Below are 19,266 nucleotides of genomic sequence, written 5' to 3'. Positions count from 1 at the left end.
TCATAATTAATGTATAAACATCAGATGTTGGATATTTGGAGTATTGCCACAGGCTGATAAATCACTCAAATCCTACCTAGTACAGAAAAGAATCTGACCTGAAGACCAATACAGCTTTATTGACTACAACATCCAACTGAATTATTAACCGGTTTACATCTTATGTATTATATTTACCTCCACAATCTTGTGGGTCCTCCAGAATCAGTACACCCTAGATAATAGCAGGAGAGGACATGTCCATTATCTACTTCATATAGAATTGATGAAATCATATTTCTTGGTGAATTGGTCTGCTTCCTGTTGATTTCACTTTTACTGTAAAAATATATTGTAAACTTAGTATGTTTGTTCAGTGATTTTGCTAATTCAGTCATCTGCCTACCTGATAGCTTACTCCATTGTGTAAAATATAGTTTTCCATTTTAGAGTGGTGGATAGCAACAATATTACGATGGCCAAAGTTGACAAATGTGTGTAGGCACAGGACCCACAGAAACATAGAAGATATGAGCCGGCACAGGCTATTGGGCTCTTTGTTCTGCCATTCAGTATGATCGTGGCTAACTACCCTGTTTCCACTTCCATTGATCCTTTTAACCCTGAGAAGTATATCTAATTCGTTCTTGAAAACATTCAATATCTTGGCCTCAAACACTTTTTCTGTGGCAGGAAGTTTCACAGGCTTGCCATGCTCTGGGTGAAGAAAGTTTGGATTGCCAACTGCCATTGGTTGAATATCATTCTAAACATTAATCAATATTCGTTAATCAATATTTCATGTACTCATCCAGAATGCATTGATTAGTGGAATGGCACATTATCCCTTTTAATGTGGCCTGTTTCTCATGTAATTTATTTCTACTGGAAAGTCATTCTCAGATGCTGATCAGTCTTTCCTGTGTGTCCATGTTTTATTTCAAGTTGGGAAAGGGAAAAAGCAAAACGTGCTCGGAAGTGGTGGGAAGAGAAATGGAGTGAGAAGGATAATAAAGAGGAAGAGGATGATGAGAGGGAAGTTGCAGCAGCAGATGAGCTGGACATGACTGAACCATTGGAGGTTGCTATGGCACGAGAGGAAATTGGCATGCTCCAAACTGAGCAAAGAAAAACGGCAGCACTCAAGGTAAGGAGAGGAAAGTACCTAAAACTGAGATAAGTTTGAGTCAAAGTGTGGCACTGGAGAAAGTACAGCAGGTTAGGCAGCATCCTAGGAGCAGGAGAGTCGAAGTTATGGGCTTAAGCCCTTCATCCTGACTCTCCAACATCTGCAGTCCTCACTTTCTCCCAAAAGTCAGAGTTAGCCTTGTAGATATTTTGTGCTTGTTTGCTCCCTCTATAATTGTTTCTTTAGAAGAGAAGGGATATTATTTCCAGTTTGGAAAGAAACATAGGCAGGTCATTAACTTGAACTTTGTGTGACTTTTTTTGAGGAATGGGTTGGAAGTTCCGTCAGTCTGTGGTTTTAAAAACTTTAATTACACTATATCTTGAAGATCATCATGATAGTAAAATACTTAAATGGATTGTCTTGAATGGATGCTGGTATTGCAAAGAGTAAGGAAACTATTGTAAGCCTGACTCTAACCGTGCAACTGTGGAAGGCATTAAACAAAGAACAGTCAATTACTCTCATTTCTTCTTTCCTCTGCCTAACATTAACTCCATTAAATTTTGCCTGTCATTTGTCTACAAATATATTTGTTTTGTTTATCTACTTCTCATCTTATCTACTTCTTTCCTTTTGATGCTTCTGCCCCTAATGCACTGGAATCATCTGAGAAGTTTACTAATTTGCATTGAGAAGCAATGGGAATTACCTAAATTTACCTACCACCTTTTTGTGACCTCAAATGTCAAGTTGTTTTACAGTCAATGTAGTCAAATTGCAACCACTGTTAGAAACATGGCAACACAGGAAATAGGAGTGGACCATCAACTCTCTGAGCTTGCTCCACCATTCAATAAGATCATGGCTGATGATCCGATGCAGTGCCCTGTTCCTGATTTCTCCCTATAGCCTTTGATCCCTTTTGCCCTAAAACTAGAAGAGTCATAAAGCATAGAAGAGTCCATTTGGCTCTTTGAATCTGTGTTGATTTAACTGCACTAATCCCATTTTTCAGCATTTGGCCCATAATTTGAATGTTGAGACATTTCAAGTGCTCAGCCACAAAAAGTTTGTATGGTTTCCCACCTACACTGACCAGTCTAAGGGCACATTCATCCATAACAAATTCCTGTGAAAAGTTCTGTTGTTTTTGACCCAAGCTTCAATTTTCAACTCATTCCTAAGTTTTAGCTAAATATAGTCTAATATGTTGATCTTTTTAGAGTGCATTTGGAAGATTAAGAATGGACATACAAAGTACTATGTTATAGACTCCTACAGAAAATAGGAGCATTTAGTGTTAAAGGGAGGACAATTTTTGAAGTTTGCAAATTATGGAAAAGTTTGCAACATAGTAAAGGAAGAATGGTATAGTAGACATCAGGAGGACATTGAGAGATTGGTGATATAGACAGACAGAATTTAGTGCAGATACTTGTGACCTTGAGTATAACAACAGTATAAACAAAATCAGAACATTAAATCAAAAATCTTGGTCAAGCTTCTGGAACTCCTTCCTAACAGTACCCTACACCCAGAGAACTGCAATGCTTCAAGAAGGCAGCTCCTCACCTTCTCAAGGGTGACTGGGAATAGACAATAAATCCAGACCCTGCCAGTGATGCCCACAGCCCTTGAATGAATGAAAAAGACAAAATGATACTGAGTCGAGGAGGTGCAAGAGCAAAACATTTTAGAGTGCATAGCCACAATATTTTAAAAATTTATTGCGTATCTCTAAATATTTGAAGGTACAAATGCAAGTTGTTCAGGTCATCTATAAGATACTTGGCTTTGTAAACAAGGAGCATTGAAGACAAAACGAGGAAGTCACACCCAAATCATTAGCTGGACTCTAGTTGGAGCAGTGTTTCTAATTCTGGGCACCATGAAAGTCTTCAATGGGCTTACCAGGATGGTATCAATGATGAGGCACTTCAGTTATGAACAGAAATTTGAGGAGGTGGGGCTGTTCTCCTTTGAGAAAGACAAAGTTAATGGAAGATCAGAAGGTATTCAATAAATTGTCAGGAGTTTTGAGATAGTCCTAGAGATGTACAGCATGGAAACAGACCCTTCGGTCCAACCCGTCCATGCCAACCAGATATTCCAACCCAATCTAGTCCCACCTGCCAGCACCCGACCCATATCCCTCCAAACCCTGTCCAAATGCCTCTTAAATGTTGCAATTGTACCAGCCTCCACCACTTCCTCTGACAGCTCATTCCATACACGTATTTCTACGGTGCAATTATTTCTGTGAGAAATAATTGCCCCGTAGGTCTCTTCTATATATTTCCCCTCTCGCCTGAAACCTATGCCCTCTAATTCTGGACTCCCCAACCCCAGGCAAAAGACTTTGCCTATTTACCCTATCCGTGCCCCTCATAATTTTGTAAACCCTCAACCTCCAACGCTCCAGGGAAAACAGCCTCAGCTTGTTCAGCCCCTCCCTATAGCTCAAATCCTCCAACCCTGGCAACATCTTTCTAAATCTTTTCTGAACCCTATCAAGTTTCACAATATCTTTCTGATAGGAAGGAGAGCAGAATTGCACGCAATATTCCAACAGTGGCCTAACCAATGTCCTGTACAGCCACAACATGATCTCCTAACTCCTGTACTCAATACTCTGATCAATAAGGGAAAGCATACCAAACGCCACCTTCACTATCCTTTCTACCTGCAACTCTGCTTTCAAGGAGCTATGAACCTATTCTCCAAAGTCTCTTTGTTCAGCAACACTCCCTAGGGCCTTACCATTAAGTGTATAAGTCCTGCTAAGATTTGCTTTCCCAAGTAGAGGAAGATTGTTTCCACTAGCAACCACGTGACGTAAAGAGAAATATTTTCATACAGCAGGTTGTTAAAATTTAAATTGCACCGTCTCAAAAGATGATGGAAGCAAATTTTCAGAGAGCATTCCAACAGGATCATAGCCATGAAGAGGATTTAGGACTGTAGGAAAATACCAGGATATTGAACTAATTGTTTTGAGATATTTTAAAATAATCTGTATAGACTGGTTCAGACATACCTCTAGAGCAGGTGGGACTTGAACACAGACCTTTAGAACCAGAGGTACGGGCATCAGCACTGTGCCAGAAGAGCCCTCTTTCATTACATGTGAGCCCATCCCTAATTGCCACTGAATTTAGTGTCTTGCTTGGCCCATCTCAAGGGGGCAAGTTGAAAGTCAACCACATTGTTGTGGATTTGAAGTCATATGTAGGCCAGACAAGGTAAGGAGTTTAGATTTCGTTCTCTAAAAGGACATCAGTGAATGGTTTTTACCATAACTGTTGGCAATTTCATAGTCTATCACTAAAATTAACTTCAATTACATGTTTTATTAATTGAATTTAAATTAAGCCAGCCACGATGGGAAATGTTAAAGCTATACTCCCATAGCATCATTCGAGTTTAGAACATAGAACAATACAGCACAGAACAGGCCCTTCAGCCCTTGATGTTGCACCAACCTGTGAACTATTCTCAGCTCGTCCCCCTACACTATCCCAAAATCATCCGTGTGCTTATCTAAGGATTCTTTAAATCTCCCTAATGCAGCTGAGTTGACTACGTTAGCAGGTAGTATATTCCACGCCCTTACCACTCTGTGCGTAAAGAGGCTGCCTCTGACATCTGTCTTAAATCTATCACCCCGCAATTTGTAGTTATGCCCCCTCGTACAAGCTGGCGTCATCATCCTAGGAAAAAGTCTTTCACTGTCTACCCTATCTAATCCTCTGATCATCTTGTGTGTCTCTATCAAATCCACTCTTTGCCGCCTTCTTTTCAATGAGAACAGACCCAAGTGTCTCGGCCTTTCCTCATAAGACTGTCCCTTATAAGGCCTTCCCTCGAGACCAGGCAACATCCTGGTAAATCTCCTCTGTACAATTACAAATGCTTCCACATCCTTCCCAAAATAAGGGGACCAGAACTGTACACAATATTCCAAGTGTGGCCGCACCAGCGTTTTGCAGCATGATATTGCGGCTCCGGAACTCAATCCCTCTACGAATGAAACCTCACACACTGTATGCCTTCTTAACAGCACTATCCACCTGGGTGGCAACTTTCAGGGATCTATGTACATGGACTCCAAGATCCCTCCGCACATCCACACTACCAAGAATCTTTCCATTGATCCAGTACTCTGCCTTCCTGTTATTCTTCCCAAAGTACATCACCTCACATTTAGCTGTATTGAACTCTATTTGCCACCTGTCAGCCCAATTCTGCAGTTTATCCAAGTCCCCCTGCAACTTGTAACATTCTTCCACACTGTCCACTACTCCACCAATTTTAGTGTTGTCCGCAAATTTACTAATCCATTAGCTTGTGTCTAAGTCATTTATAAAAATGACAAACAGCTGTGGTCCCAAAACAGATCCTTGTGGCACACCACTAGTAATCGGACTCCAGGCTGAATATTTTCAATCAACCACTACTCGCTGCCTTCTTTCAGTAAGCCAGTTTCTAATCCAAACTGCTAAATCACCCTCAATTCCATGCCTCTGCATTTTCTCCAACAGCCTACCATGTGGAATCTTATCAATGGCTTTACTGAAGTCCATGTATACCATGTCAACTGCCCTACCCTCATCTACATGCTTGGTCACCTTCTCAAAAATCTTATTGAGGTTTGTGAGACACGGCTTGCCTTTGACGAAACCATGTTGAGTATCTGAAATCAAATTGTTGCTTGCTAGATGATTATAAATCCTTTCCAAAACAGAAGTAAGGCTCACTGGTCTATAATTACCTGTGTCATCTCTACTGCCCTTGAACAAGGGCACAACATTTGAAATCCTCGAGGCCTCTGTCTACAGGTTTGGTACCATGTGTCTTGCATGGGTTTCCTCTGGGTGCTCCAGTTTCCTCCCACAGTCCAAAGATTAGATGAATTGGCCATGCTGAATTGCCCATAGTGTTTAGGGATGTGTAGGATAAGTGCATTACTCAGGGGAATTGGTCTAGGTGGGTTACTCTTTGGAGTGTCAGTGTGAACTTGTTGGGCCAAATGGACTATTTCCACACTGTAGGAATTCTATGAAACTTCTATGAAGCACAGTAAATTGAAATACCAACAGGTTGAACTTTATTGAAGAATCACAGTTAGGAATCACAAAGTGTCTAAGAGCAATACCCTCCTTTTTTTTCTTTAGCTATATGAAAATTCACTCCTGATTTCAAAAATTATTATCATTGAGAAGGTGATGGGGTCACTGGGCTCATAGTCCAGAAGCCTGCGATAATGTTTTGGGTCATGGGTTCAAATCTCCTCATATTAGATGTTTAAAATTTTAATTTAATAAAAGTCTGAAATAGAAGTTAACTTAATCATGGCCATGTAACCATTATCATTACAAAAATTACACCAGGGTAGATTTACCCTTTACGAAAGGAAAATCTGCAATCTTTTTACCTGGTCTGGCCTGCATTTGAGTCCAGATCCACAGCAATGTAGTTGACTGTTAACTGTCCTCTGTGCATTTAGGGATGGACAATGTTAATGACACCCACATCCCATGAAAAAACACAAAAAAGATTCTTTTCTTTCCCAATAATCTTTTTTTGTAGTGCATCTTCCTGATATGGTAGACAGTTTGTAAACTGGTTTCTGTCGTTAGCATCTTCTGCACAGATGATAGCTGATCCTCTGGGTGTTTCTGTTTTGAAATTGGTTTTGGGTGTTGTCAAGGGTTAGATTTTGACAGGATAACAACACCCCTGCTCATCTTTCAATGGGATATTTCAGTTCTAACTGATAGACCAGAGGAGACTTTGGTAGGTTACCAACTAGGTGTTAAAAGAGAAAGTTCACCTGTGTTGTGAACAGAGATCGCAGGAGTGGTATAGTGCTGTGCTTAGCTATACATAGGTTAGGACAGGAATAGTGCATTCAGGAATAACATGTGCTTTTAAGTCAATTCATTGGAGGTTATACTATACATCTTCTCATTATTTTAGGACATATATCCCTGTAAAACATTTCAGAGCCTAGAAAATAAAGGTTTTGTTTCCTGTCTTGTTTCTAGTGTGAGTTGGAACAGAAGTTGATAGACACGAAAGCCAAAGTCATAAAGCTGGAGGACTTACTGCCAAAGTGGATTAATAACCAGGATCAACAAGAGATCATCAGTTTGCTCTGTAGAGTTCATGAGCTGGAGGTGGAGAACACAGAGATCCAGTCTGTTATGCTGCGAAAAGAAAACATGCTACAACAAAAAGACTTTGTCATCCAGCATTATGAGCAACACCGAGCCCTCTGTGATGAGATCATACACCAGCAGCGACAACTGATTGAGGGTACAGTAACCACAGCTTGAATGTTATTCTGCATATCAATTCTTGTATCAAGCTCAATGGTACCAGGGTCAAGTCCTGACTGCATTCATTTTACCAATGAGCCACAATACTCTGAGGTCTCCAATTCAACAAACCCCAATGGGCTGTCTTTACTGGGTGTAACTCGATGCCAGAACCTTGCCACAGCACTCTCACCAGCATAGAGATGTTGCACCCAGTGGCAGAAAGGTGAACACCTATTGTTGTCCTTATCACCAGTATCAGCATTAGTGGCAGCAATGGTTTCTACCTTTATGCCTGTAGGATATCAAAAGAGTTGGACAAAAGAAAAAATCAAATTTACTGTGGTAAAGAAATTAAATATGATTCATTGGTGTACAAGATGGTAATACAATTCTGAAATGCCCCCTTATCATCCAGTGTGGTCAATTTCAGTGGCACTCTTTTCTGTGAAAAAGGAATTGGAAAATCTTTGCCATCAGTCTTACAGTCTGAAAGGAAAAGCAGAAAATCATGCAGCATTCTTATGCTTACAGAGGATACAAAGAGTAACATACTGTAAAATGTGTTCCTAGGCAGTAGCTTATCATTGGGGTTGAGATGACATTATTCATCTTCTAGCATTGCTTTATTTGTCAATGTTTCATTTAGTAACCCTCCCACATCACTCATAAATGCTGAGCCATTGTTCAATGCATTTACTTGAAGGCAACACTAGATTAGCTCAAAAGAAGGTAAACGGAGTCACCCTGGTAACTTACCCAGTAATTGCTTGACCACAATCTCCAGGAATAGAAACATAGAATGCCTACAGTGCAGACCCATTGAGTCCACATTGACCTTCTGAAAATTATCCCACCCTATAACCCCGCATTTCCCATGCTTACCAACATAACCTGCATATACCTGGACACCTTTCAGTAATTCCCCATGGCCTATCCACCTGACCTACATATCTTGGAATATGAGTACGCCATTCACCCCTTCACACTTGTTTTGCTACAGGTTAATTAGATCATGGGCTAATCTGCATTTCAACTCTTATCTACTTGCCTTGCTCCACATCCCTTAACAACTCCAAACGGAATCGATCCATCAATTTTAATACTGAATTTTTAAATTAGTCCCCATTTCCATACTCCCAGCCTCAATAGCTTTTCACTGGTGGTACCAGATTTTCACGACCTTTTGTATAAAGAATATCTTCACAATAACTAACATTATGGACTCTCACAGTATAAGCAATCATTTCTGTTTCTCCCTGCACCAAATGCTTTATCCATCATAGAAACCTCAATTAATTATCTCATAAACTTCTGTCCACACGGGATTACAAGCCTAGTGAATGGGTCTCTTGTGGTATAATAGTAGTGAAGTCAGGAGTTTTCGTGGATTAGAATCCCTACAGTGTGGAAACAGCCCTTCATCCCAAAAGGTTCACATGAATTCTCCAAAGACTAACCCACCCAGACCCATTTCCCTATCCTATATTTATGTCTGACTAATGCACCTAACCTACATATTCCTGAACATGGTCAATTCACCTGCAAATCTTTGGATTGTGGGAGGAAACCCCCACAGACACAGGGAAATGTGCAAACTCCACACACAGTCAGCCAAGGTTGGAATTGAACCTAGGTCCCTGGCGCTGTAAAGCAGCAGTGCTGACTGCTGAGCCACCATGCTGCACATTCTCAATAATGGCGAATGTCCTTTCAGTAGATTTCTCCAGTGAACTGGAAGATGAAACCAGTTAAAGGCGAATTCTCTTTCAAGACATTGCAGGCTGTATCTTGACTGCTTAGCTGACCACAACAATGTGACAGGTTTTTCCTGCAGAATTTTCTCTCCAGTGAGAAACCTATTTGAATTTCTGCCCAAAATCTTTTAGTGGGGAGTAAAAGTAGCTGCCTTTCAAGTGACCTGTCATGAAATATGGAAGTCTGATTTTTTTTTGCACTGTGGTTTTATTCAACAAAGCCTTTTATATTTGTAAAAATCAATCTGTATGTCAAAGGTGACAAGGGGCCTCATCAACATGCCCCCCCCCGCCCAGTCTAATCCAGAGTTATAGTCCGAGCTAAACCTATCCCTTCAAGAGGTAAGACAATTCAATCTACAAAAAATTTGATAATCCTTGGAAGCCATCTTGACTAGGCGATTTTTTTTTAAGTGTAGCTTTTTACAATTCTAGTTCTTTTTCTCCATTATAATACTGATATTGGCATGACACCTTATTAAAAACCTCAATCCCACATCAAAAACAATTAATCTTTTTAATAACTTCCTTGAGCAATCATTCAAACTATGAACGTTTAATCCCCTACTAAAATAACGGGCTGTATTTTTGCTACCGAGGCAAATTTCCTGACCTGGCTGCTCTGCCTTGGCATCATATCCAGCTTTCTTTCCAGTGGAGCAGGTGCGGGAGAGGGTCAAACGTCCCATCCCAGAAACAGATCAATGACAGCCACAGGGAGTGCCGACTACTAGGGTGACCTGGCTGAAAACACTCTCTTCAGTTCTCAGAGACTGTTTTGTTAAATTTCACTCTTAAGCCCTCATATGGGGTAATTTTAATTTAGTGGCATATCTCAATATCACCAAGTCTGAATGAAATATATCACTATTTGTTTAATTGTGAAATAAATACCATTATTTATAAAGCCACAAAATGTAGAATAAGGAATATTTTAAAAATATATATTTACACTATCAATTGAAATCAAAATCACTAAATTCCAGGGATTCAACGAGAACTTTATATGAACCTTCTATCTTCAGTTTTCATGTGGTTCCATTAAGAATAATAAATAAAGCTAAAACCAGACTTAATCCAATTAATTGACTCCCATTCTTTTCTTCAGATGCCTCACTGCCTAACATGACCTATTCTACAATTTAGTGTACATCACATCACTTGGGATGGCACGGTGGCTAGTGGTTAGCACTGCTACCTCACAGTGCTAGAGTCCCAGGTTCAGTTCCAGCTGTGGGTGACTGTACAAACTCCACAAAGACATTCTTCCCATATCTGCATGGGTTTCCTCCGGGTACTCTGGTTTCCTCCCACATTCCAAAGATGTGCAGATCTGGTGAATTGGCACGCAAAATTGTCCATTGTTGTTAGGTGCATTAGTCAGAGGGGTTACTCTTCGGAGGGTCGGTGTGGACTTGTTGGTCCGAAGGTGCTGTTTCCACACTGCGGGGAATCTAATCACAGTCATCATTAGTACTCTTCGTCTCCAGTCTATGTTGCTTTCCTTTTCCTAATTTGTATTTCACTCCCTCCCCCACACAACTTGTATCAGACTTCAGGGGAGTATTATCAGTAGACCATTACCCCAGAGATCTGGGTCCCCAGTAGTTCAAATCCTGCCATGGTAGATGGTGGAATTTGAATTGAATAAAATTTGGAATTTTTATGTTTAACGATGACGATGAATCGGGCAGCACAGTGGCTCAGTGGTTAGCATTGCTGCCTTACAGAGCCTGGGACCAGGTTTGATTCCTTGTGTGACTGGGTGGAGTTTGAACATGCTCCCAGTGTGGGTTTCCTCTGGTTACTCCAGTTTCCTCCCACAATCCAAGGATGTACAGGTTACATGAACTGGCCATGCTCAATTGCCCATAGTATCCAGGGATGCATAGTTAGGGATAAATATAGGATAATAAGGGAATGGGCCTGAGTGGGTCGGTGTGGACTTGTTGGGCTGAAGGGCCTGCTTCCACACTGTAGGGATTCTATGATTATTGAAAAAACAATCTGATTCGTTATAGTGCTCTGGACAATATATGTTGACTTAGGCAGTGACGCCCTTATCCCGTGAATGAATAAAAACTTCCTTTTTCTAAGTCAGGAAGTGTCTGATCTGCTTCAGTAAAAAGTGCCCCACAGAACCAGTTCGCAGTCTGGAGGAGCAGGGTTTGTTCATCCTCAACCCTCCTCCCCAAAAGCAGCTGCAGGCTTTCATTCCAGTTGTATCATTAAATGTTAGGCCCTCTAGCCCTCATGGCCAATCTTACTCCCCTTCCACTTGCAATCACCCCAATAGCCCCTCAAATCCTATGCCCCATACCCATCCACTGGCTCCTTAATTCTGCTCACTCACATCCTTGATGATTAGATTCCCTACAGTATGGCAACAGGACCTTCGGCCCAACTAGTCCACACTGACTCTCCGAAGAGTAACCCACCCAGACCTTGGGAAGATGCCAACAAACAGCTATTCCAACTTCTCTAATGAGAGCTTTTCAGCTTTCTTTTAATTTTTAAAAGATTGAGGATTTAATTAACCTCACATGATGACAGTTTATCTGCTCTTCATGAGCACGTATCGGTAACTTGAGAGTTCTGTACTGTGGAAATAACAGCCACAACGGGCTCTGTTGGAACTCAGCGAACTCAAATAACCCTGCATCGGAGACCCCTTATGTTAGTCACAGTCTTTCCAAAAGTGGTCAGAATAGAATGTGTCGGAAACGGGAATTGAAACTTCCACATCACGACATTTTAAGAGCTGCAACGTTAGTTGACAAATGCATCGGACGGAGTCTTAAAATGCAATGCGCATGCGCAGAAGCCGGGGGGGGGGGTTTGCGCAATGAGCACATGGCGTTTCCATAGAAACCGTGTGCCTGAGGACAATAAGGCTGGCGGTCGGACGGTGTTGGGTCTGCCTTGATACGTTCCCTTTGCATGGATTTTACAGTGAATACTTTCTAAGATTTTGAACTTAATATTTTCTTAATAATAATTTGCATTAGCACATATTTTAAACTGAATTGTAATTGAGCAGTGCTGGTCCTGTCGAGGCTTGGTTTTGTGCAGACTTTAAAGAACTATAAGTCTGGGATAATAATTAATCACTGATTGTAACTCGTCGCCTGCTGGGTCCGTCATTCTACTCATAAACATCAGATGCTGACCAGAACGCCTTTATTTTTATTTTGATGGCCAGCCCAGTAAGAGAGATACACATGTACATACTTTTCAATTAATCTCATTTCATTAACGCATGTCTAACTCTCTGCAAATGGCCTTCACTGTTAACAAAGACAGCCTAGTAGGAATAGACTATTCAACCCCTCCAGCTTGCTGTGCCATTCAACAAGCTCTTGGCTAAGCTCCTACTTCAACACTATTTTCGTATCTCTTGTTGTTTTTAATATGGATCTTTATTAGATTACTTACAGTGTGGAAACAGGCCCTTCGGCCCAACAAGTCCACACCGACCCGCCGAAGTGCAACCCACCCATACCCCTATATATACCCCTTACCTAACACTACGGGCAATCTAGCCTGGCCAATTCACCTGGCCCGCACATCTTTGTGACTGTGGGAGGAAACCGGAGCACCCGGAGGAAACCCACGCAGACATGGCGAGAACATGCAAACTCCACACAGTCAGTCGCCTGAGGCGGGAATTGAACCCAGGTCTCTGGCACTGTGAGGCAGCAGTGCTAACCACTGTGCCACCGTGCCGCCCCTTGAACATAATTCATTAACTGACTTTCCACAGTCCTCCAGGGCAGAGAATCCCAAATGTAACTTCTCCCTCTGAATGAAGAAATTTCTCATCTCACTTGTAAATGGTCTACCTTTTACTCAGAGTTGAAAAGTGTGGTGCTGGAAAAGCACAGCCGGTCGGGCAGCATCCGACGAGCAGAAGTGTCAGCAACTTACTTCAAATCCACTGACTCCCACAGCTCCTGGACATCACCTTCTCCCATCCTGGTCCTGCAAAACACTATCCCTTACTCCCGATTCCTCTGCTTCCACCACATCTGCTCCGAGGAAGACCAGTTCCACCACAGAACATCCCAGATGGCCTCCTTCAGAAACTGCAATTTCCCCTCCCACCTGGTCAATGATGTCCTCCAGCACATCATATTCACTTTCTGCACTTCCGCCCTTGAAACCCACCCCTCTAATTGCAACATGGATAGAATCTCGGTCCTCACCTTCCACTCTACCAGCCTCTGGATATAAAGCATCATCCTCCACCATTTCAGGCACCTACAAACAGACCCCACAACTAGGGATATAGTTCTCTCCCCACCCCATTTGCATTCTGCAGAGACCATTCTCTCTGCGACTCCCTTGTTAGGTCCATGCCCCCACAAGTACAGTTTCCATTCCCGGCACCTTCTCTTGCCCACCGCGAGAAGTTCAAAACCTCTGCCCAGACCTTCCCACTCACCTCCATCCAAGACCCCAAAGGATTCTTCCACATCCGACATCCGACCTGTACTTCCTCACACATCATCTACAGTGTCCTTTGCTCTCTGTGTTCTTCACTACACTGGGGAGGTAGGAAACCAACTTGTGGAAAATTTCAGAGAACATCTCTGGGGGACACGCACCAATCAACCCCCATCACCCTGTGGTCGAACACTTCAACTCCCCCTCCCACTCAGCCAAGGACATACAAGTACTTGACCTCCTCCATTGCCAAACTCTAGCCACCCAATGCCTGAAGGAAGAATGACTCATCTGATGCCTTGGGACCCTCCAACCACACAGGATCAATGTTGATTTCACCAGTTTCCTCATTTTCCCTGCCCCCAACTTATTCCAGATCCTCCAACTTGGCACCACACTCTTGAACTGTCCTACCTGTCCATCTCCTTTCCCACTATCTGCTCCACCCTCCACTCCAACCTATCACCATCATCCCCCACCTTCATCTACATATCACACTTTCAGGTACCTTCTCCCCAACCCCCCATTTATGCCTCAGCCCCCATGGGCACATTCCCCCCCCACTCCAATTCCTGTAAAGAGCTTATGTTTGAAACATTGACTCTCCTGCTCCTCAGATGTTTTTCCAGCACTGTACATTTCGACTCTGATCTCCAGCATCTGTAGTCCTTAGTGTCTCCTACCCCTTATTCTGAGACTGCATCCCCTGGTTTTTGACAACCCCTCCAAGACCTCCCCTGGCCTCCCTCAGTAGGTGTAATGTCATTCCTGCATCCAACCTGCAATTCCTGTAAAAATAGTTTATCTTTGAATTCACTCATTCTTCTATATACAATATATTTTATCTTTTCCTTTGTGCAAATGGTTTGGTGAACCATTTGTTGCACTCTCTCTTAAACAAAATTCCAATTAACTTGTCCAGAGATGTTCTGACACACCCTGAAGGAGGTGGAGCTTGAAGCCGGGGTTCCTGGCCTAAAGGTTGGGACACAACTACTGCACTACAAGGGCCCTGATTGATTGATTCCTAAAGGCGAGCAAATTCCTACATAAGGAGAACAAAGCTACTCATAATACTTCTCTGTTCTTTCACAAAGGCTCTATACAATTGCAGAAAGATTTCTGTGCTCAAATCCTACTGAAGCAAACATAAACAAACCATTTACCGGACATGCATGTTAACTTTCAGTGACCCATGATAAAGATCACTCTTTGAAGTTCTAGACTTCCCAGCCTTTCTCCATTTAATCAAAATTCAGGCCTTTTTTTCTCTCTCCCTCCCTCATGTGTGCTTTTCTCCTGTTAGTGTTATCTCTCTCCTTCCAAAATTTATATTCCTGCTCAGTTTGAGTTTCTGTCTTCTTTTGATTTCTGTTTATCTCCTTCTCTGTCACTAGTTTGTGTTGCTCACCTCCTCTTGCAGTGACACTCTCTATAGCTATGGAACTTTTCAGAAATTTTCATTGTCACTGAAGCCATATCCTGACAAAAGATAATGATGCATTGTGTCTGAATGGTGGGAGGATCAGCAAACATGGCTTTTGGTGGCAAGCTTGACATGCTAGGCACTCCATTGGTGCAAACCTTTCTTGTATTTGGGAGACTAATTCGACGGTTGGAAGCCCTTAATTTGCAGACATGAACCTCCATCAAACCACTGACTCAGTAATTTGGGCAGTGTGCAAATGTTGGTTTCTAATTTATAAATGTTGGTTTTAGTTTCCAGCTCCCGACTATTTTGATGAACAAGTCTTAGCCCTGCTGGGTCCCCAGTGGGTTAGAGAGTTCACCTTGATGATAGGGACCATACTCCAGCTATAACAACAGTCTGTTCTCAGCTGAGTAGCACTAGGATATCAACAATTGCCCACGCAAACTGGGTGAGGAAGGAACTAGTTAAATATGGTCCCCAACAGAAACGAACACATCTCTTGGTGTTTTAGAATCGGTTTCTACTCTGTGCTTATAGCAATTATTTTCTTACAAAGTTAGATGTGAGTTCAGCTCTACATACACCACAGTGGTCAGGTTCCTTTGCGATTTTAAACTGTGCTTAGTTTTAAGTACTTCTCAACTCTTTTTGGTGCCTAAAGCACTGTGTCACCCTTTTGTCCAGCTGGCTATGATTTTTTTGTATCTATACTTGCCTTTCATTTTCAACTTATTCATTAGTTATGAAAACATTAGATAAAAGAAAGAGAATCTGATTTACTAGGTGGAGCAGTAGGGAGCAAGAAGGTAAGTTAAAAAGCCTCCATGAATAGGTCTCCAGAGTTGACAATCCAAAAGAGTACCTTTTGGAACTACACATAAGGGGAATTAGATGTGAGTGAGGTATTCCCTCATGGTCCAATAGTGAGTCACCTTATAAAGATTCACATGAAAAATGACTGCTGAGCTGTCAGGCAAATAATTCAAATAATCGGACAAGTTAAATTTTATACAGCCATCTGACCAAATATTCACATTTAATCTTGTGTCCTAATTCCTTTTGGTATGTATATTTTAGGCAGGAGAAAGAAACTTTGCAGTTCAGATCCCTTCAGTCTATACACAATTGCTGGAATTTTCTATCCCATGCAGCACTGTTTTGTCCTTTGGGAACTGCTCTTGTTATATGGTCTTGCTGAAAATAGTTTGGTTCATGCCGCTTAAACCTTATAAGTTACTTTATTCTGCTCAACAAAAGTATTACGATCCTAATTATGCAGATAAAATTTCTGAGTTATGAAATATGTCCAGTAATTTATCAAGCTACGCAGCAGAGCTTGAAAAGATATTTATGCTGTTTCCTGTTAATTCTATTGGCAACAATAAAACACAGGCAAAGAGTACAAATAAAAGTTAACATGTCTCAAGCCTCAAAAATGTAAAAATTGGTTCACAAGCACAGTTGCTTCCTTCTGTGTTGAGCTTACATCCTGTTTGGCTGTGATAGTATTAATATTGTATCATGCCAAAAAGCAAGGTCAATTTTTTTTCCACTTCCTTCACCAGAGCTACTGAGGCCAGCTTTTAGGATGTTAACCACAACCCTGGTGAGATCGCAGCATGGACCATGGTCTGACCGAGTCTGTGCCCCTCCTGAGATTTTTGTTAAGCTTGCAGTTGCTATGAACACTGATGAACAGTGTTCTAAACCAAGCTGATGATAACACTGAATGAGTCAAATCAGAGCGAAGGGTGCCTTGGGAGACTATAAGTTTTATTTTGGAAGTTAGTTCCCATGGTGGACAGTCACTGAATGTATTCACATAAAGCTGTAAATGTACTTTTACAAAAGAACATGAATTTATTACTCAAAGGAGAAAAAGCTATATATATCAATAAAAATTTTGGAAAATCTAATCTTAATCAGTACAGAGAAAGATTCAATCCAATATTCTCAGCAATATCCTTGACAGGCACTCAACCCCAATGAAGTATCACTCTGATCTTCACTTTAACATTTTTTATTCAACTGATTAACTTGCAGTTTTTCTTTTCAATGTCTTTCTGCACATTTACCAAATGTGATTTCCACCGCCTCTCCCAGAGACACCCAGACACTAGAACATAGAACATAGAAAAATACAGCGCAGTACAGGCCCTTCGGCCCTCAATGTTGCGCCGACGGAATCCTACCTAACCTACACTAGCCCAATAACTTCCAAATGCCTATCCAATGCCCGCTTAAATGACCATAAAGAGGGAGAGTTCACCACTGCTACTGGCAGGGCATTCCATGAACTCACAACCCGCTGTGTAAAGAATCTACCCCTAACATCTGTCCTATACCTTCCACCCCTTAATTTAAAGCTGTGTCCCCTTGTAACAGCTGACTCCATTAGCGGTAAAAGGTTCTCAGTGTCTACCCTATCTAAACCCCTAATCATCTTGTACACCTCTATCAAATCTCCCCTAAACCTTCTTTTCTCCAATGAGAACAGCCCCAAGTGCCTCAGTCTTTCCTCATACGATTTTCCTACCATACCAGGCAACATCCTGGTAAACCTCCTCTGCACACGTTCCAATGCCTCCACATCCTTCCTATAGTATGGCGACCAAAACTGCACACAATACTCCAGATGAGGCCGCACCAGAGTCTTATACAACTGCAACATGACCTCAGGACTCCGGAACTCAATTCCTCTGCCAATAAAGCCCAGTACACCATATGCCTTCCTCACAGCACTATTTACCTGGGTGGCAACTTTCAGAGATCTGTGTACATGGACACCAAGATCCCTCTGCTCATCCACACTACCAAGTAGCCTACCATTAGCCCAGTAATCCATCTTCTTGTTACTCCTACCAAAGTGAATGACTTCACACTTAGCTACATTGAATTCCATTTGCCACCTTTCTGCCCAGCTTTGCAACTTGTCTATATCCCGCTGTAACCTGCCACATCCTTCCTCACTATCCACAACTCCACCGACTTTTGTGTCATCCACAAACTTATTCACCCAGCTTTCAAGCCCCTCCTCTAGATCATTTATAAAGATAACAAAAAGCAATGGTCCCAAAACAGATCCTTGAGGAACACCGCTAGTAACTGCACTCCAAGATGAACCTATACCATCAACTACTACCCTCTGTCTCCTTCCAGCCAGCCAATTTCTAATCCAAACCTCTAATGCACCCTCAATGCTATACCTCCGAATTATTTGCATTAGCCTACCATGGGGTACCTTATCGAACGCCTTACTAAAATCCATATACACAACATCTACTGCTTTACCCTCGTCCACCTCCTTAGTCACCTGCTCAAAGAACTCAATAAGGTTTGTGAGGCACGACCTGCCCTTCACAAAACCATGCTGACTATCCTTGATCACGTTATTCCTATCCAGATGTTCATAAATCTTATCCCTTACAATTCTCTCTAAGACTTTGCCCACCACAGAAGTCAGACTCACTGGCCTATAGTTACTCGGGCTATCCCTACTCCCCTTCTTGAACAAGGGGACCACATTCGCCATCCTCCAGTCTTCTGGTACTATTCCCGTTGACAATGAGAACATAAAAATCCAGGCCAATGGCTCTGCTATCTCCTCCCTAGCTTCCCAGAGGATCCTAGGATAAATGCCATCAGGCCCAGGAGACTTATCTATTTTCATCCTTTCCAGTATTCCCAAAACCTCTTCCCTACATACTTCAATGCCATCCATTCTAATCACTTGTGACTCAATATTCACACCAGCAACAGTGTCCTGTTCCTGAGTGAATACTGACGAAAAGTATTGATTTAGTGTCTCTCCAATCTCCTCCGCCTCCACGCACAACTTCCCACTACTATCCTTGACTGGACCGATACCTACCCTAGTCATCCTTTTATTCCTGACATACCTATAGAAAGCCTTTGGATTTTCCCTAATCCTACCAGCTAAGGACTTTTCATGTCCCGTTCTCGCTGCTCTTAGCTCTCTCTTTAGATCCTTCCTGGCTACCTTATAACTCTTAATCGCCCCAACTGAACCTTCACGCCTCATCTTTACATATGCCGCCTTCTTCCCTTTCACAAGGGATTCCAATTCCTTATTAAACCACGGCTCCCTCACAAGACCCTTAACTCCATGCCTGACTGGTACATACTTATCAAGGACACTCAGTAGCTGTTCCTTGAACAATCTCCACATATCATTAGTAT

At 42.0% G+C, this 19,266-nt stretch overlaps 1 protein-coding gene across 1 annotated transcript in view; it reads left to right on the top strand.

Moving 5' to 3' along the window:
- LOC132825298 (kinesin-like protein KIF19) overlaps positions 1 to 19,266 on the top strand; it is a 303,850-nt gene that overhangs the window by 196,404 nt on the left and 88,180 nt on the right. Inside the window, exons 12-13 of the mRNA XM_060840402.1 lie at positions 925 to 1,126; positions 7,159 to 7,429. Coding sequence (XP_060696385.1) covers positions 925 to 1,126; positions 7,159 to 7,429 — 473 coding nt within the window. The remainder of the gene's footprint in view (positions 1 to 924; positions 1,127 to 7,158; positions 7,430 to 19,266) is intronic.

This window comes from Hemiscyllium ocellatum, chromosome 20, assembly GCF_020745735.1.
Source record: "Hemiscyllium ocellatum isolate sHemOce1 chromosome 20, sHemOce1.pat.X.cur, whole genome shotgun sequence".
NCBI classification, from domain to species: Eukaryota; Metazoa; Chordata; class Chondrichthyes; order Orectolobiformes; family Hemiscylliidae; genus Hemiscyllium; species Hemiscyllium ocellatum.
Note: the sequence above shows the minus strand (reverse complement) of the source record. Positions and strands in the feature narration are given on the sequence as shown.